The sequence below is a fragment of the Drosophila kikkawai genome, chromosome 2L (assembly GCF_030179895.1).
Source record: "Drosophila kikkawai strain 14028-0561.14 chromosome 2L, DkikHiC1v2, whole genome shotgun sequence".
Taxonomy (NCBI): Eukaryota; Metazoa; Arthropoda; class Insecta; order Diptera; family Drosophilidae; genus Drosophila; species Drosophila kikkawai.
The window spans coordinates 16,840,418-16,859,875 of record NC_091728.1 but is presented as its reverse complement, the minus strand read 5'-3'; the positions used below and the strand labels follow the sequence as shown (position 1 = coordinate 16,859,875).

General features: G+C 48.8%; 3 protein-coding genes across 8 annotated transcripts in view; all 3 read right to left on the bottom strand.

Annotated features, from left to right (window-relative positions):
- Positions 1-800: 800 nt before the first annotated feature.
- Positions 801-6,416, bottom strand: Ube4B (Ubiquitination factor E4B). Its single transcript, XM_017170397.3, has 8 exons — positions 6,038-6,416; positions 5,118-5,418; positions 3,053-5,055; positions 2,595-2,991; positions 2,429-2,541; positions 1,923-2,247; positions 1,520-1,862; positions 801-1,455 (listed from the first exon to the last, which is right to left on the bottom strand). The coding sequence occupies exons 2-8, from the start codon at positions 5,322-5,324 to the stop codon at positions 1,187-1,189; spliced, it is 3,657 nt and encodes a 1,218-aa protein (XP_017025886.1). The 5' UTR covers positions 5,325-5,418; positions 6,038-6,416; the 3' UTR covers positions 801-1,186.
- A 758-nt stretch (positions 6,417-7,174) lies between these two features.
- Positions 7,175-8,950, bottom strand: LOC108076888 (streptococcal hemagglutinin). The gene is made up of 3 exons (XM_017169919.3): positions 7,589-8,950; positions 7,396-7,524; positions 7,175-7,328 (listed from the first exon to the last, which is right to left on the bottom strand). The coding sequence occupies exons 1-3, from the start codon at positions 8,603-8,605 to the stop codon at positions 7,275-7,277; spliced, it is 1,200 nt and encodes a 399-aa protein (XP_017025408.1). The 5' UTR covers positions 8,606-8,950; the 3' UTR covers positions 7,175-7,274.
- A 248-nt stretch (positions 8,951-9,198) lies between these two features.
- LOC108077051 (uncharacterized) overlaps positions 9,199-19,458 on the bottom strand; it is a 41,326-nt gene continuing 31,066 nt past the window's right edge. Inside the window, exons 3-7 of one of the 6 annotated variants that reach the window (XM_017170199.3) lie at positions 17,095-18,805; positions 16,255-17,035; positions 15,286-16,016; positions 13,907-15,227; positions 9,199-12,798 (exon numbers count right to left, since the gene is read on the bottom strand). In XM_017170199.3, coding sequence (XP_017025688.1) covers positions 10,645-12,798; positions 13,907-15,227; positions 15,286-16,016; positions 16,255-17,035; positions 17,095-18,758 — 6,651 coding nt within the window. In that variant the 5' untranslated portion in view covers positions 18,759-18,805 and the 3' untranslated portion in view covers positions 9,199-10,644. Of the gene's footprint in view, positions 12,799-13,906; positions 15,228-15,285; positions 16,029-16,254; positions 17,036-17,094; positions 18,806-19,458 lie in introns of all 6 variants that reach the window. The other 5 variants (XM_017170198.3, XM_017170201.3, XM_017170202.3 and 2 more) reach the window with 5 other exon arrangements.

The window sequence follows — 19,458 nt, the reverse complement described above, 5'->3', positions numbered from 1 at the left end:
GGTATTTTATCAGAATTTTGGTATAAATTTTATGAAAATCGGACGACTATATCATATAGCTGCCATAGAAGCGATCCGTAGATGTAGAGAAAATGTAAAACTGGGAATGTATAACTGTAACTTTCAAACTGTAAACATAATAAGTATAGGTAAAATGTTATGAAACTCTGTTTAGTGTATGTTTTCGGCATTATAATTTATGATATAAATATGAAAACCAATCTGCAAGGGTATACAAACTTCGGCGTGCCGAAGTTAGCTTCCTTTCTTGTTTATATTAAAAAACTTCTTGATTTTTTTTAAATTAAAAATATCATAACTCGGCCAAAAGAGCATTAATTTTAAATCGGAAAACTGTTCTGTGCAATATTTTCTACAGTTAATAAACCTGCATACTTCATTTGAAAATTTTGAAAATTCAATTTTTTATCAAAATCAAAAATTTTAATGATGTAACCCCTTATAAAATTTTGCAAAAATGGCAAAAAAATCGATTTCTTCCTGACATATCTAGAAAGATTCCCCTGTTCATGCTGATCAAGAATATATATACTTTATAGGGTCGGAAACGTCTCCTTCACTGCGTTGCAAACTTCTGACTGAAATTATAATACCCTGCAAGGGTATAAAAATACACAGGATAAGTTAACTAAAATGGACACCTGTACTTTAATCGAAAGGAGAAGTCCAACATTATCGAGCAAACATCGAAACAATATAGGAATTATCGGTTTTTCTTTCTTGGCAGCTGAATGAACCTAGCACCTATCCCGGTAACCTCCATAATAAACAAAATCGCAACCGCTTTATTCATTATTTTTATTTGTGAATTCAATTGCAAATAAATTCAATTTGTTGTTTTTTAAATCACCGAAAACCCCTCCCATCTTTTTTCGGGGGAACAAACTAATCGCGATATTATGACGATTTTTTTTTACAAAAGGAAACAAAACATTGCAAATTTTTCAAACTATTTTCCAAACATCCAATCGGCCTGGACTACTTTGGGGAGCTGCGATTGATGATTACTGGTACTTGCAGAATACCCACAAATACAAACTAAATCCTGCACAAAGAATATTTATATATATATATAGATGTAGAATATAGGTAGACACTAAAACTGCACATTAAACTAGTCGTAGGCGTAGCTGTAGAGGGGAAGGGGACCTGCAGGGGGCGAGGCTTAGCTGTTGTTCCGCTTGCCCCGCTGCTCCCGGCGCCAGGCGTCGATGCGCTGCTTCAGCTCAATATTTGGCACCAGCATGTCCTCGGTGAGGGGCTGGCGGTTGAAGGGGTCAGTGCAGCTGTTGAGCAGATGCCGTGTGATAATCGCCCGGTCCATCACCGTGCCGGAGGGCAGCACCACGGGATCCGACATGAGGGTGTCCATCAGTGGATCCTTGAACTCGTCCGGCGCATCGGCGCATTCATCTTCAGTCTGTTGGTTGGTAACTTCAAGGCAAAAATATAATTTAATGAAGAAGGCTGATATAAAATAAGAAAACCAAATCCTTACTGAAGATTTCGTGGGCTCGCTGGGTGAGAGCCTTGAATCGTTCCACCTCAACCGCCGAGCGGATGGCCAGGCGCTTGATTCTCGCCGCTGCCTCATTGCAGATTTCCACATTAAAGGAGCGCTCGTCGGCGGCCAAGGCCTGAGCGAATCTATCACAGTCCAAGTGCAGATAAATGTCAAAGATCTGGGCCAGCAGGCTGCGCGGCTCCCAGCCGTACTTGGCCGGGTTCTTGACCTTCAGGTCATTGCACTTGGGCCCGGCCAGTTGCTTCAAATTGAAGTTCAGCATGGAGCTAAGGCGATCCACCAGCTCGGCACGCATGAACGGCTCCTTGATGTCGCTCTAAAGTAAACAATAAAATATATATATTATATATTTAATGATGGGTTAGTGGCCACTCACCGTCAGATAGTGAAACAGATCGACTGTCTCGCGAGCCAGCGTCAAGTAGGAGCGACACTGGCGCTCATCTGTGGCCAGCTGGGTCAACCGGCTCTGCTGCTGATCGGCGCTCATCTTGCTCAGGTTCGCCTTGTCCGAGAGCAACTGCTGGGTCTGGTGGATGCGCTTCAGGTTCTCCAGGCACTCGTCCAGCAAGAATGTGGTGTCGTTCATCAGCATGTTGACGAACTTCACAAACTGATTGCCCACACGCGACTCACAGATAACGGCCTGCCGATGGATGGGATTCTCCCACATGGATTTGAACAGATGGCTAATATGGTATCTGTTGTAGGAGAAAACAAAAAGGGAGGGATTAAACGTGTATGTAGCACATATAAAGCTTCAATAATTCGTATGCGGAATCTCTCAGTAGAAAAGCATAATAACTAAAAGAGAGCACTTAGGGGTACCTTAACGGCCTTAACGACCTGCTAAAGTTCATCTTAGGCTGTTGGCCTGCTTACCTTATAGTAAACTTATCGTAAAACTCAGTGCTTTGGCCCGTTGTCTCTACATCGACATAGAATCTCATTAAAGCGCTGACCAGGGCGTTTTGGGCCAGCTCGTGGTTCCACATCTAAACAACAAAAACTTTAGTAAATAAAACAACTCACACCATTTCGTACTCACCGCTGTGTTCACCGAGTTGGCCGGCTTCAGGGAAAACACAAACATCACCTCGACCAGCTTGGCAGTCACATAGGGATTCTTGATGAGGTGCGAGGCGCAGACACAGGTCAGCAGCCAGGTGATGATCGAGTGGTCGATGCCCTGGCGTATGTCTACGTTGGCGTGCTGCATGGTGAATAGAATGAACTCGGCGATATCGTCGATATACCATTCGGGCAGTGCAGAAAATGCATCCGAGGGCTTGAGCTGTTGCACGGGCATCTTTGAGATGAAGGGTCCCTCAATGGGGCGTCCCTCGAACTGGTAGAGCATGAATTCGCACACCGTTGAATAGAACTCCGTGCAGCGCTGGAGCAAGGCGGGATCGAGAAGGGTGATCTCGCTGCAGGTCTTGGAGCTGGAGAAAGATTTCAGTGGAGGTTAAATAAAGAGGATTAGGACTAGCGTATAATACCCACCGGTTGAGCTTACGCAGCTGCTTCTCCCAGCGCTCCTTGAACTGATTGTTGCGGTTGGCATAGCGGGAGTTGACCCAGTGGGGCTTGGTGCGGTCCAGCTCGTCGATGAGCTTCTGCAGCTCCTTGATAGCGCGCACCTTCTGCCGGTAGCGCTGGATGGCAGGCAAGTAGCCCAGATGGTGGGCCTGCAGGGTGAGGAACCAGCACTGCGTCTGGAAGTTGGCATTCTCCACCGGCTGGCTAAAGTCACGGGCCAGGAAGTTGCGATACTCCTCCTCATTGTAACGGATCTTTGTGTCCTGCTCTATGTTGACCAGCGAGTTCTTGTGGTAGTGAAAATGAGGATCAATACGATCCAGCTTTATCTTCACCGCCAGCTGCTGGAGCACGCTCATCAGGTTAATCACAAAGCCGTCGCGGGCCAGCAGCTTCTCGTCGCTGGCGAACTGAACGCGCCGGTCATTATGACGCAGGATCTTGGCAATATACTCCATCGTCTTGGCACGGCTGCTGGCATTCACACACAGCGAGTGGAACACCACGTGCATGTGGGTGCGCATCGAATGCAGTTCCCAACGCAGTCGCGAGCTAGCCGCATCCTCCAGCTTGTTCTTGGTGCTGAACTCGGCAAACTTGACGTTCTCCTCGGCGAACAGGGAGACGGAGAGAAAGGGCCCCAGGAAGCTGCACTTGACGATCTCCCGTCCCGAGATCTTGGTGCAGATGGGTGGCAGGAAGTTGGGCTGCCGGGAGACGAGGTCGGCAATGGGTCGGACGGAGCCCACCTTGATCACGACCAGCTTGGCGAGCCATTCGATCTGCTGCACGTTGATCTTGGAGGTGCAGATGTTCCGCTGCATGCCGGCAAAGAGGCCGCGCAACACCTGGCCAAAGATGGCGTCGAAGGTGTCGCCATCGGGGTGCGTGTGCACAATCAGATCGATGAGAAAGGACTCGCTCACCTTCTCCATGTACATCAGCTCGAGCAGAGCCGACTGGTCCATGTGCCAGTTGAGATTCTGGTGGATGCGGTCGGTCAGCACCAGTACCGTCATCCGCATCACGTGCTCAAAAGCGAGCTGCAGGACCGACTGGTTGGAGGGCATCTTGCGGGCGCACTCTGCCTGGTAGTTCTGATAGCAACGGATGAGATAGAGCAGCACATTGTGCTTCGTGGTGGTGACTATGCTGAGCACGGAGGGCGCTACGCAGGCTATTCCCGGCTCGCTGCTGCTGGTCGCCTCCATTGGTCCCGATGCTCCGCCAGCTGCTGCCTCCTCGCTGGGCACAGTTTGTGCCACCGCGTTGGCCAGGATTTCCTGGACTTCTGTATCATCGGATTTGATCTTTTTGGCAGACGAGAACTCTTTGTCGTCTGTCAGAACGGAGTCGCCCTCTCCCTCGTTCAGCTCATCGTTGTAAATCTTTAGGGCCGCCTCCATTAGCACATTGGACACGATGCACTCAAAGTCGAATCTCCGGCTGGGCTGCTGCTCCAGGAAGCTAGCGCTTTGCGCGCAGATGATGGAACCGCTGCCAAACTCATTCCAGGTGGCATTCAGCAGCCGGGAGAGCAGCTGTTCGTTCTGCTCGTCGACGCTCTTGGGCGGACTGCCCACCGACTCCATGGTTACTTCGGGATTCACCGGGGATATCTTGCTGCTTGGCAGCACACTCCGTTTCGTGGTCTCGTTGGCAGCCAGCAGGCTGAGAGCCGGCGTCATTTCCACGTCTTGCACTGGCGTTGAGGCAACTGACTTCATCTCCACATCCATGTCCGGCTTGCCACCCAGCTCTGGCCAAACGGTGACGGGAGCAGCTGGCTTTGGTGTGGGCAGCGAGACTACCTCCTTGTCGCTGGGTGTGGCCTCTCGGACCAGGCGAGACTCCCCCGAGACATTGGTCTGCTTGCGTGGCGTCTTCTCCGGACTGGGCGTTAGGGGGGTGAGTGTGCTCTGCAGGCCACTGCGGGCGGCCAAGGTGCGGAGGCGGCGAGCTCGCATCTACAAGATTAGGGAATGTTTTTAGAAGTTTTTTATAATATAAAAAATGATGAAATACTTGCCTCTTCAGCTGTTAATTCGGTGGCCACGGCAACTGGCTCCGCTGGCTGCTCTGCGGGTGTGTCCAGTGCTTGCAGGTGCTCCTCCTGCTGCTGCGCTCCCTGTGCCAGCTGCGGCTGCTCATCCTCTACCTGATCCTGATCCTGATCCTGGTCCTCATCTTCCTCCTCCTCCTCCATGGGCTTTTGTGGCGGCTCTTCTTCCGGCATGGCTCTGTTGATCCGTTGGGAAGCACTACGCAGTTGCTACGAAATGGCTTTTTCTCTCTCTCTGTTATTGTTTGTTTGTTGCGTAGTTTTCCTCCTGCGAACCAGCCAAGAGGCGGTGATGATGTGGGTTAATGAACCAAACAAAAGAGAGAGAGAGAGTGCCAAGAGCGGCACGCGCGCAGGCAACAAATAAACAACAAAATCCAGCGGTCAACGTCAAGTTCAAGACAAGACAATGCCGCCAGATCACAGCCAGAATGGATGGATGGAATCCATCGCTTTGTCATGAACTACGCACTATGTACATGTGGGCATGTCGCAAGGGCAGGACAACTGACCTGCCGCAAAAGGCAGGCAGACGCACCACACCGTCCGAGGTTGACAGCGGCAGACAAAAAATGCACTGCTGCAACTATTTATAGCAGCAGAAAACCAGAAAAGACAGCTGGGGGATGCTGTGGGGATGCGCCCAGTCAAGTGCAGTAAACAATATCATAACACACACGCGCAATTCGGGGGTATAAACCTTATATAATGCAAGCCGATCGGGCTAATAGAGTTCCCTCCTCCACCCCTCCCCAAAGAGAAGAGTACACAAAAACCACCGAGATATATAATCGGACATAAGGGTGACTGAGTGAGTGACTGGGCGGAGGTGGAGTGGCTAGCGGAGAGGGTACACATTGAGGCGAGGGCGGGGGCAGTGCACTTACCTGGCTGACTTTCACCTGCGAAACCAATTGTTTATGTTTCGGCCTTTAACTATTGCATATTACTGCCAAGCCTGGCCGCTAGAAGCTCTGCCCAGACTTCCCGTTCCGTGGTGCAAATCCCGAACAAAACAGACGTCGACTGCGCGACTACGCCACTGGTGACCAAGCAAAATTTCTCTTTTGTTCCGATCCGAGCTGGGTTATCGCGTCCCTGCTGGCTATATCACCTCCGTCCGACTGCGGCTGTTGAGACTGACAATTAACTAGCAAAGTGCCAAGTTCAGCTATGTGGCATACGTTGGGACTGAGCTCTAAACTAATTTTAATTTTATTTTTTTTGGTTTTCGCGTCCGTTAGCAGCGTGACCGCGCCGGACAGATCGAAATATACCATTTATCGAAATCGCGATATTTTTATTTGGTGTTTTTTGATATTTTTTCCTTGGTCACTCTAAATTTCAAAGTCTGGTACTACCAGAGTTGCCAGATCGTCAATGTCCCAGCGACCAAAAGTGCCATCGTTTCGATGCAGCTGCTATCGATATATTTAGAAACGATTACTATTTCCATTATGCTTTCACTTCATTATAAAACGTATCCACTGCATCTACATTTTGCAGTTTTGCACTTTAATGTAGGTCTTTTCTTGATTTTAAGGGAATTTTAAAATATGGGGTTGAAAAATTAAAATAGGGAACCTTGAAAGCTGCCATAAAAATGGCAATAATTAAAAATAACCTCGATTTTTTAAAATTCAATGATGGCTTAATGTTTTGACTTCGACGAAGTAGCCGTTTCGTTAATTTAAAAAGACGCTTGGAGAGTTTTTCTTTACTATTAATGTTTTAAGATATGATTGATATTCGTGTTCTGATATAGAAAATATTACAAATGACGTATGCATTGAATTTAATGCATTTTTGGCTCATGTATTAATAATTTAAATTTTAAATTGCCAAAAAATTATGATGATATAAAAGAATGGAAATATTTATTTAAAGAAATTAAATATTTCCAGTCCCATTGATACCTATGATCATATCCCAAGGACAACCAGTTCCGATCCGGTCGATTTTCAATAACGATTCCATTGTTCTGCACAATACCTCGCTGCCTTTGAAATAAAATCGTAGCTGGGTTCTTTTTGTTCAACAAAAGAAAATCATTTTACTTCATTTTACAAAAACTTTACAATTATATGGAACCTAATCAAAAGCCTAGAACCTAAGCAGCCGCTACTAAAAATCCGTGTATCGCTGTCGCAAACTTTGCCTTTTGGCCACGTGATGCATCTGTGAAGGCAAAAAGAATTACAAAACCATGGTTAAGGATGCTTAAAGGATAGCACTAGCTACTAACCAAACGCTGTTGACGGCGCTCGCGATTCTTTTCGTAGGCCTTCAGCAGGGTGGGACACGTGCGCTTGATGAACTCCTCCGATTTCCAAAAAAGTCCGCCCTGGTTTTCGTAGCGCAAAAGGAATTCCACCTGCAAGTGATGATGATTGTTTAATGAAAAACTTAAAATATTTAAATCAATAATGTAAACATGCCTTTCCCGCCTTTGTCTCCTTGCCCAGAACACGCTCAATGCCATTCTCCGGCTTGACGTGTCTGTAAAAGTCGTCATCCCGGTTCCCCGGCACCACCTCCTCTTCGTAGTCGGTGTTATGATCCGGCATGTCCTCGATGCTGAGGAGTCCGTCCTGCGGTCGTTCGCCGTTCTGCTCAATGCGCCTTACGAACGTCAGCGGATGCTGCTTCAGGTAGTCCTCCGCCTCGGCGATTGTCTTGGCTAGATCGAACTCCTCCTCTGGCTCTTCCTCTTCCTGGTCATCGTCGCATTCGGCATCATCCGCCTCACCGTCGAGATCCATAGCATCAGACGAGGCGCCGGCGGACGACGAGGCTGCCCGTTTGGTCTGTGCGGCGCGTCGCTTCTTCTTTACCCAATTGCCGCCGTCGTTCTCCTTGACGTCCGGATGAAAGCGCACCTTTTTCACGCGGCCTGACGACGACGAGGTGGACTCGTCTGTGGAGGAATTGTTGAGAGCCTGCGGCTCCAGTAGGCTGCTGCTGCTGGAGGCAGATGTGGATGCGGATACTGATACTGCTGCTGGTGTGGAGGCGGGGGCGGCGGAGGCTGCGCCTGCTGAGGTCTCTGCCAGCGTGGTCTCTTTGAGGTTCTGTGAGATAAGCTTGACTTTCGTCTCGAAGGCAGTGCAGACAGTGGACGACGAGTTGCTGGCCGGACGAGCGCCGGGGGACTGGCTACTTTCCGGACTGTCGCCCTCTCCCCGCGCCCCCGGCCCAGCGTCAGTCTTTTGGTCCTCCTGCTTGCCAGCTGTAGCTCCCGTTCCGGCTGCGCCCTTGGCTGCCTTTGCCTTGCCCACCTGTGACCCCGTTTCGGCAGCGGAATCCCTGCTGCAGTTGTTCAGCGCCTCGCGCTCGGGCGAAGCGTCAACTGCGTCCACGGTGGAGCCCGTTGTCTCCACCATCACACACTTTATTTGCATAGATTTGTCTAGCGAATCACTGCCAGCCGAGTCATCGTTGGACTTGGTATCCATGTGGCTGTGGCTCCGGGTTCTCCGCGTTGGCTATCGTTCGTTTATATTTACTGCTACAGACTAATTTCGGTTAAATGCATCGCAATTTCAATTAATTGTAATCTTTCATAAAAATTTTGTTGCTTTCCACTCAGTGTGACCGTTGCTAAATCTTTCAAATATACCACCTAGTGAAAAATACCGAAATCTACATTTAATTAATATTATGAATTGTTTTTTGACTTAAGGCAATTAGGCACTTAAATTATAAGCAAATTTCATTAAAAGCTTTAGTTTTTATTGTTGCTAACATAGCATAGACACCAAATGAACTAATGAATTCAAAGATCTAGTATATTAAATTTTTTCACTGTCGATAACGATTACAATAACGATTTTATTTGAACTGCCAACTTGATGTAAATTTCAAAAATGTATCTTAACCGGGAGTTCAAAACATTTAAATAAGACTGTTAAATTCAAATAAGCTTTTTATAAAATACAAAGGAAGTTTCAAAAACCCCTTCGATATTGTAATGGCTTTTAACGCCATTTATAAAGTTTTGTAATTGTTATATTAAATATAAGTAAAAGCATTGAATTGTAAATGCAACTTGTGTGTATTCCTTTTTATTTGATTTCTTTATTAACAATTGTTTTTTGTACATTTTTTTCTCTTTTGTAATTTAATGCCGTAAATCTTCGTGTGTGTGTGTTGGTGTCTGTGTCAGTGTATTGTGTGTCTGTGTGTGCGTAGTAAACAAAACTAAGTTATTTACACTAAGCTTTAAGTTTAAATGTAGTTCAATGTTAAGGACTATTTTAATATATAATAATATATTGTGTGTATAGATATCGTTTCGATATAAGATGTATATATGCATATCAAAGGCGGTTTGCAGTTTTTTTTTTTTTTTTTTTTTTATACCCAAGTAAGTTTTTCTGTATACACTTTACGCTTGTTTAACTTCTGGTTTTTGATTTGCTTCTTGTTTAAATATTCTCTTTCTTTTGTTTGCTTTAAACTATTTAAATATATGGCCCCGCTATTCCACATGTGTGTTCTTTTCCGTTGCTTAGAGTTTATGATAACATTTTGTTTGTTTTGTAGTGTTGCTTATGCCTACACTGTGCTACAAAGAAAAGCTGCTGGAGGTTGAAAAACAATTAAAGTAATAATAATGATAATAATAATAATAAGAACAAAATCTAGAAATTATATACTAATTTTAACCGTGTGCTGCACTTGTACAAAACATAATATTGCAAATATTGCAAACATTTCCCTATTCTCTCGGTTTTGAATTGCCTTTTAAATTGTGTGTTTCTTCTAGCAGCAGCTGTGTGTAAATATATATATGTATAGATTTAGATATAGTATGTATATAGTACCATATTCATTGCATGATATACACGATTCTTCTTTAATTTTTTAGTTTTTTTTTGTTTTCTTCATTTACAATTATCAATAATCACAGTTCCCATTCAAAATAAAAATTAAAAAAAGCAAGATTTAATTTGGAATTTCTCTTTTTTTCGGTTCTTATCTACAAATGTATTTCTTTGAAACGCTTTTGGATCTCTTGCTCGTATGTTGGGTTTTAGGTTCTTGTTACACTTTACTTAATTAGCCAATATTCTATACTATGTAGTTTTCTCTCATTCTGTTAATTTACACGTTACAATTAATTTAAATTACATTTTGCACCTTTCTAGCAATTAATTACGCAAAGAAATTATTTATAAAATATTCGAATTGTTTCTCTATAAATTATATGAATAACTAAGGACTAACTTAGGGCCTAAAGAAGATTTTAAGTGCAGGAACATGTTCCAACTAGGTGTGTGTGTGTGGGTGTGTTAGTGACAATAGAAAACCCTTTCAAAGGTGCCCTAAAAACGAATCCCAAACTCCACAAACTCATACCAAAAAAAAAAAAAAGTGAAAACAACAACAAAATATTAACAAAACCAAAACTAAATTAAAGTTAAAAAATAAGTTAAGCCTAGGTGTAGTTTTTGATTAAAGTTAATAAAAGGTTCGGCCTTTTGGAGACGGCCTACTTTCTGGAAATGACTTTGCCCGTCTTGGCATTGACCAGTATCATTTTGTCCGGTGTTGGGGGTCGTTCCTGGGCCGGCAACTCCTCCGAATGGTTGGCACTTCCCCGCAAGATCCTGCGGCGCAGGCGATCACTGATGTTCTCGCTTTTCAGCGACTCCGAGGCGGCGGCGGTCTCCTCCTGGGAGGAAGAAGGAGGAGGCTTCACACTCAAGTTGCCATCGCTTTTGTAGAGAATCAACTTGGTGCTGGGCTTCTTGGTGGGCGGCTTCTCCTCGGTGGCTTCCTCACCTGCAGCTCCTGGCTGCTCTGCTTCTGAATTGGTATGCTCCTCCTGCTGCACATTGGCGTTCATCACATTGTCCTGGTTGTTGTTGTGCTCCGTTGCCTGTGGCTTGGACTCGACGGAATCCTCCGGCTCCTGCTCCACACTGATCTCCAGCTTGTCGTAGCAGGTGAAGAACTCCACGGACTTCAGTTTCTCACTGGCATTGAAGTGCAATGCTGTGTGCTCCTCCAGCTCGGACTCCTCCTTGGCATTATAATCACAGTGGGCGCATTTCTGGCCATTTGGCGGCGGCGGATTGACGCAGGCATGTTTCTGGAGATGCTGCTGCAGCTCCTCGTGCCGCTGTGTCTCGAAGGGGCAGTGGAGACAACGCTCGGGTGCCGAAGCGGACTGGGGCATGTCCATGGAGCCGGCATCACTGCTGGCATCGGCCGCCAGGTCACTGGTGGCCACCGAGGCGCTGGTCGAAGGCGTTGAGGTGCTACGCCGCTCTTCATCCTCCTCGGGGGCTTCCTCTGTGCCTTTCTGGGGTGAATCATCATCGTTGTTTTCCCGGGGAATGGCACCCACCTGACCTCCGCCCGATTCAAGCTGCTTCTTGAGCAGCGAGTTCTGGTTGTCGTAGCTCCCGGTCGAGGAAGTGACTCCCTCACCAGTGGTCTGTTGGAGCAGCTGCAGGCTGAGCTCATTGTCCACCACCCAGATGGTCTCGGGACCGGTCAGCTGCAGCAACTTGGGTGCCGGATACTCAACATCCTCCTTGCAGTTTTTGTACAGCTGCTGGCACTTCTCCTGATAGTGGGACATGTGCACAGCTCTGTGCAGCTGCAACATGGTTTCCTCTGCGGTGCGATACTCACAGTAGGCACACACATAGCTCTGGTCCAGATCCATGTCCTGGTCGCTGTGGGCCAGCAAGTGCTGCTCCAGCTCCTGCTTGGCGTTGCGTTCGTCGTTGTGCTTCTGAGCGAAGCGGGCGGGACACCGAGGGCAGTAGCTGATCAGCTTGTACTGGTACTCCGGCGGCAGTTGCTGCGGATTTAGCTCGGCGTCCGAGGCAGCTGCGTCCAGTTGCAGCTGAGACAGATCGATGGACAGCGGCGTGGAGGCGGGCAGTTGCTGCACCTGCTTGGCGGCGGCTGCCAACTGGAGGGCCACGCTAAAGTCCAGACCCAGCGAGGGAGAATTGGCGGCAGCTCCTCCTGAGGATGCTCCTCCGGCTGTACCCATCTGCTGCTGGTGGACACTCCTCATGTGGCTGCTCAGGTGCTGCTTCTTGGCGCACACAAAGGTGCAGAGACGGCACTCATACTGCGTGGGCTTGTGCAGGGACACATGGTAGTTCATCTGGGACTTGCTCTCCGAGATGTAGGGACACACCGGGCATTTTTGCTGCTTGCTCTTGGTATTGTTGTTGTTGTGGTTGTGGCCATGCTCTGCGGCCGAGGGCAGCCGCGTGATCTCGATCTGGTCGTTCTGTTGCAGTTGCAACAATTCCTCAGCGTTTCCGCCGTTGGCCACTGCCGCCTTGCAGGCAGCTGCCCAGTAGGCGGCCGCTGCCTGGAGATCCTGCTGGGTATTGGCAGCATTCACTACGGCCGCGGCGCTGGCGGAGAGTGGCGAATGAAGGAGCTGTTCCAGCTGCTTGGTGGTCATCAGAAGCTGAGCGCTGTTCGGGTTCGTATTGCCGGACTTCAGATTTGTGTTGATGGTGCTGGGATTCGACGGGATGTGGGACTGGGATTCATTGCTGGCACCTGCTCCCAAAGGCCGGTAGATGGGCGGTGCACTGGCTGAGACACTGGCTCCGCGCTCAAGGGTCTCGATCCGAATATCCCCGGAATGCTTTAAGCGACAGTGCCGCTGCAGATGGGAGAAAAAATCAACAATTAGTACCTTGAATTTGTTAATTATATTAATCGAGTGTCCTTCTGTCTTTATGTATGTATGTATGTTCGTGGGTGTGTAAGTGTGTGTAGTGTGTGGGTGTGTTGTGTATATGTGAGTGTTTATGTATCCTTTTTCAAGGCAAAAATAACCATGAGTTTAGCCCAATCGAAAACCCTCGCACCGTAATGGGAATCCCTCAGAGGTTAGCTTGGTTTTTAATTATATTTAGGTTTCATGGTGTCATGGGTTTGTTTTTTTTTTTCATGATTTATCGAATTTATGGATTACATTTAGTTCGAGGTAAATAAAGAGACAGAGAGCAAGCAAGACTTTCACCAATGATTTTCTTATAGTTAATCGTTTATCATATATATGTAGGGTACAACAAAAGCAAGACCAGACACCACACATATGTATTTAAACAGACAATCGACAAGTATCGATTATTAATCGGGTAATCGGGAATAATAAAATATCGGGGGGTACAAAATTGACTTTGCATATTTACCAGCGCAGCGCAGGGACTACGGACACAGATGGATTTTGGTGAGATTTTGATGACGAAAGGTGACGGATCGGGGACGACTGCTAAAGCTCACAGGGGTTATCATCGTTGGGGCTTAACTAGCCAGGACTGATATTTTGACGGTCTTTTAAGATTTAATTTTTTACTTCAAATAACCAGCATTTTTTTTTTTAAGTTAAAAACTTTTTACTTCTGAGTTTCTACATAGGTAGTGTTATGTAATAAGATTTAAAGCTACTTTTAGAGGTATTTTTTTTAACACATAAAGGCTTTTGAATTTTAAATAAATTTATGAAAGGTTTTTAAAACATAAGACCTTATTTGTTTTTAATTTTCATATAAAATCAAAGCTATTAAGAATGAGTATTTTCTCCCAAAATGTACCTCCTTTTAAATCCCCAATCTTGTAAAGATCCTCTCGCCTAAAATTCTTCTGGCTTCTCGAAAAAAGGGGTCTTTTCGATCAAAAACGAAACTTTTGGGGGATCGGCGGCGGCTTGTTTCGGTTTTTGAATGGGACAAAACACAAAACCATTAAAGTGCACTGGGCCATACCTGGATGACATGCTTCCAATTCGACACCTGGTGGCAGTGGCCGCAGCGATACGGCGACGGGTCGCGTCGATCGCCATCGGCCATGGTCAGGAGGCCGGGACTACCTGGACTATGGCTATGGAATCTCGTCTGCGGATGCGGCATCTGTACGGCCACTGGAGTCAGCGCCTGTGCCTGCTGCTGCTGCTGTTGGTGTTGCTGCTGTTGCTGGGCCATCGCTGCCAGGTAGGAAGATGACGCTGGCGGCGGCGGTGAAGATGTAGTGGAAGAGGAAGAGGCGGATGCAGAGCCCGCAGCCGATGAGATGGAGGCCACCGAGGATGCTGACGAAGAGGCAGACGCAGACGCAGACGAAGACGACGACGACGACAACAACGGCGACGACGATGACAGGGGAAAGGAGTTGGGATTCTGGCTATGGCTGGGATTATTGGTTGCTGTTGTGTTAGTGGCTATGGAGGAGTGGGCATGAGTTAGACCCGCTGCCAGGTGATGTGGTGGAGTGCAGGCATGTCGCTGGCTGTGATTGTGGGATGAGGAGGATGATGGGGATGAGCCCGCACCCAGTTGATGAGCCAGGGACTTGGAAAGAGCTGATGGTGTGGCAGTAGAAATAGGAGTAGGAGTGGTAGTTACTGGCAGAGGCGTTGATGCATTGGGTGTTGTGGTATTGTTGGTGTTGTTGTTGGTGGTGGTGGCGGTGGATGAGGCGACGTAGACGGCATCCTGCCGGAGGAGTCCATTTCCCACAACCGAGTTACTACTGTTAGCGTTAGAGGGATGATGATTTCCATTTCTGGCGCTGCGCGGTGAGGTGAGCAGATCCTGCAGCGATCTGGCGGTGTCTTTGGTAGTGCTAGTGGTGGCTTTGGTACTCGTATTGGTGGTGGTGGTGTTCGGCGACGTCAGACTGTCGGCACTTGCCTCGTTTTGACTCGCTTTCTGCTCACCATGCTCTAAAATGGAGGCGGCACTGGCTTTCGTCGTATTGGCTTGTGGCTTCCCGCCCGCCAACGCCAGAGCGAGCCCGCTCAGAGCGCTATCGTTGGGCGTCGGTGTGAGGTTTTGGGCCTCCTGGATGGCCCGCTGCAGCAGTCCAGCCGGTATGGCCGGACTGGATCCTGGCGAGCCCGAACCCGGGGAGCCCTGTGACTGCGACAGGCACATGGCGGCGAAGACCTTGTTCATGTAGAACTGCGGATTACCGCCCACGGACACCTGCAGCGGCGAGGTGCTGCTGGCGGCGGAACTGGACTTGGGATAGCTGGCGTCTTGATAGTGGATCTTCACATGCGCCAGCACAGCATCCCGGTTTTGATGGCTGCACAAAATAATTACATTTAATATTTTTCTATTAAATACCCGATCCCAATACTCACCCAAAGTTGCATTTCCGGCACCGGTAGACGGTCCTCTTCTCGTTGCCCTCCTGGTGCACCTCGGTGATGAGATCGTCGCTGGGCTTGCCCTGCAGCCCCGATCCCTGGTTCTGCCGCTTCACCGGCGATATGGTCACCGAGGGCGTGATCATGGTGGACTGGTGCTCCTTCTGCTGTTGCTGCTGGTGCTGCTGCTGGGCCATCGCTGCATTCATCATGGTGGCCAGCAATGGGATGCGTATGAGATTATCCGCCAGATGGGCATCGTCCAAGGCACTCGGCTTGCTTGGCAGCACAGGCTCCAATGTGATGTCCTGGCCCGTCACATTGCCCACCTTGGCATAGTCCTTGAGGAAGGCCAGCGAGGCCACCTGATTGGGTGTCATCTCGCCGGATTTCATCAGCTTCGGGTCGCCATCCTCCTCGGTGACCTTCATTAGGGTTATGTACTTGTTGTACTTGGTGTAGTTGCGACGTCCCGTCTCATCGTTCATCAGCACCTTGGCGGTCTTGTGCGAGGGATCACGGATGGTCTTCAAGCGGATGTGCTTGGTGATGTCCCAGCGCCAGTTGGAGCGGTACGAGCAAAGGGAGCACTCAAAGGGCTTCTTATTGAGATGGCCCACGATGTGGACATGGAAGCGGGAGGCTGTGGAGGCCCAAAAGCTGCAGTGCGGACACTTGTAGACCTTCTTCAGGGACGAGTTGGCGGCCTCCTCCTCGGGCGTCATCTTTTTGGTTACCTGCAGTGCGTGAAAGAGTCAAATTTCATTTTGACGTGGCATATGCTTGTGCTGGGGTCGAGGATGGGGGTTTAAAATAAGAAAACTAAGTCTGGGAGGTCCCTAAATCCCTATCCTTTTTAGAGTTTACTTGTTTTGAGGTTAAAAAACGCAAGAATTAAAAAAAAAACATCTCAAATCAAAGGATCTTCGTGTGGTTTCAGTGCTTAGTGGAGTCCGGACTTACCTCACCGTAGCCGGGCGCCGTTTCCACTCCATAGTAGCTGTTCTCCTCGTTGCTGGTTCCCTGACTTCCAGCCGGGGATTTGACCAGACTCTTGCTGCTGTTTTCCTGCTGGACCGCAGCAGCGCAAGCGGCGGCAGCTATCTCCTTGGCTGCCTTATTCCAGATGCAAACTCGCTGCTGCTGGACGGCAGCCTGTTGCTGCAGGCTCTTCGAGTCTGGACGGCGCTCGCCACCGCTCTCGCCGGAATTCGAGTCGTACATTTCGTTGGCACAACGAATGGCTTCGACACACTGCGTCAGGTGATGCAGCAGGTCCGTGGAGGACTTGCAACGGTGTCGACAGTGCTGGCAACGCGTTGAACCCGTCACGCTGAGATTCAGGGCAGAGTGGGACTGATGGTCATCGTCATCCTCATCGATTTCCAGCCGATCGTCGGCATCGTCTTCGTGGAGTCCGGCATCGTCGTCGTCAATGATCACGGCGGAGGCATGGCAGGACTTGCCATGGATGATCGACTCCGAGAGGCATTTGGCCACGTGGCCGCATTGGCAAACCAGGTTCTCCTGATGTGCCCCCGTCTTCAGCTTGTCCATGAAGCTGGACTTCCTGGTTAACTGGCTGCGCGAAGAGTTGTGCGAGGCCACCGTCGTCGCTGGGGACAATTGAGGGACATCCGACTTGTCCAGCATCTCCGAGATTTGCTTCTCATTAAAGAACATGGAGGCGATTTCGGTGAGGGAGCTGCGCGAGGCATTGGTCTCCTTGGACAGGTTCAAAATGCTAAGGTAAGGAAAAACATTTAATAAAACATGCTTAAAACTCCTCAAGTGAGTACTTACTCCTTGGGTCCCTTGCTGATCGGTATGAGATTGGGCATGGCTCGCTGGGCCCGCGGCGTGGTGGTGCCCACGCTGGAGGTGTCCGAGGAGCAGCCGCCCTTCTGTGACAGATCAGTGGGCTCCTCCTCGTCGTCGTACTTGCTTCGCTTTCCATAGTGCTGGTGATGATGCAGTGCCTGCTCCTCCCCGCCGCTCATCGCCTCGTCCACATCCTCTACGGCGTCCAGATCGTCATCCACATTGTTGTTATTGTACTGATCCTCCAGTTCGGCGGAATCGCTTAGGAAGTCGTCGCACATTTCACTGGCTCCAACCTTGTTCTGGCGCCGGGGCCAAATGGAGCCGGCATTACCCACCGGCGGCACATGGTGGTTCATCTCATGCACCGTCAGCGACTGCTTGATGTCGGCGGTAAAATCGCAGGCGGCACACTTGAAGGCACCGGCACCGCCATGGTTCTTCATGTGCCGGTCCAGATTCCACTTGTAGGGCGTGCGGAAGTCGCAGGTGACGCACTTGATCATGGGCATCGAGTGGTACTTGACGTGCTTGCTGAACCGCGCCTTGATGTGGGTCACATAGCTGCACTTGTCACAGCGGAAGAACTTGGTCTTGCCGTGCTCGGCCAGCTCGTGGGCCCGCAACTGGGTGCGGTAGAGGGTGGTGAACTCGCAGGCGCTGCATTTGAGCAGCCGATTCTGTGGCTCTTCCCCATTGGACGGGGGCGTGGCAGAGCCGCTGGTGGGCGAGGGCGTGGGCGGTTCGGCGGGCGACTGGCGTTCGTAGTCGCGCAGTACTTGCATCTGTCGCTCATACGCACTGGTGGCCACCATCTCCAGCTCCCGCTGCTGCTGTTCACGCTGCTGCTCCTCCTGCTGACGCTGCTTAAAGGCCTGTATGTCTCGCTGCAGCTTCTCCTCCTGCAGCAACAGCTCCCGCTTCACCTGCTCCAACGTGGGCACATCGGGCACCGTTACCGACAGCGACTGGCCGCCCATCACGCCCACGCTCTCCTCGAGGCGTCGCTTGCGCGCCTCTCGGCTCATGCCGCGCTTGCCCCGTGCCTGGCCATGGCCGCTGGGTATGCCATCCGTGCAGCCATGCACCATCTTCATGTGCCGCACCAGCTTCTGGAAGTGGCGAGAGGCATACAGGCAGAGCTTGCATTTGTTGATCACAATCTTCTCGCCGTGCACGTCGCGCAGATGCGTCAGATGGTAGCGCGGGTTCTGGGTGAAGTAGGCGCAGTGATTGCAGCTGTAGTTCCGCTTGATCTTGCACTGCGGCAAGCCCTCCTCCTTGGCGTCCAGGCTGATGACCGCCTGCTGTTGTTGTTGCTGTTGCTGTTGCTGCTGCACGCTGTTTACAACAGCTGCTGCGGCGGCCTGTTGCTGCTGTTGCAGCAACTGCTGAAGCCGGAAACGCTCCACATGACGCTCTAGGAGCGATGAGCTCACCTGGGAGGCTGGTGTGTTGCTTCCGGCATTGTTGTTGCCACTGCCATTGCCGCTGTTGCTGGCGATAAGGTTGGCTATGTTGCTCATGCTGCTGGCGGCCGAATTGTGATGATTCTGTCCCTGTTCGGTGTACAGCTGATTACCGCTGACCACACTGCGCACGATGAGCGTATCCCCCGAGCGCTGTACCATGGACGGCAGGTCCATGACGCTGTGGCAGCTACTAGGTCCTGGTTGGACGATGTCCTAGTTAACTATAAGGAGAACAAAAGGGATTTCCTGTTAGTTGTGGTTGCCAATGTATATATCTTGTTGGTTATTTGAATAATGAATGCAAAATCATGAGACAATTAGGGTTGCAAAATCCAGGTTGCAAAACCAATATAATTACATTTTGGCCACAATTTTGTGACAATTATGTATATGGAGTTTGGAATTGCATCACAGTCAATGTTGTTGTTGAATAATTTATGACAGTAATTAGGGTTTGAGTTTGTCTGAAGCCGATAATATTTATTGTATTTAAAGGAAGATAAGATTTTCTTTTTGGGTTTCTCTTTACTTGTTTTTGTAAATATAATAGTAATACAAATTAAATTAATCTTTATTAATACAAATAAATTATATTTTTAAAGCCTGTTAAGGGCTTTTCATCCTTTTTCGTTTATAGGATATTAAAAAAGATGGAATGTCGGCTACGGAACGGAGGAAATTAAATCCCAAATGCGATACAAAGGCTGCCGTAAATGCAGATTTCAACACTTGGCCAACTCATTACACATACATTAACGCACAGGGCAAACACATGAATAGCAAGCGGGTAAATGTGTGTGTGTGTAAGTCTCATAAATATTTTCACATAAATTTTCCCTCAGATATACTCCCCCCCCCAGTGAATACCGCCCCA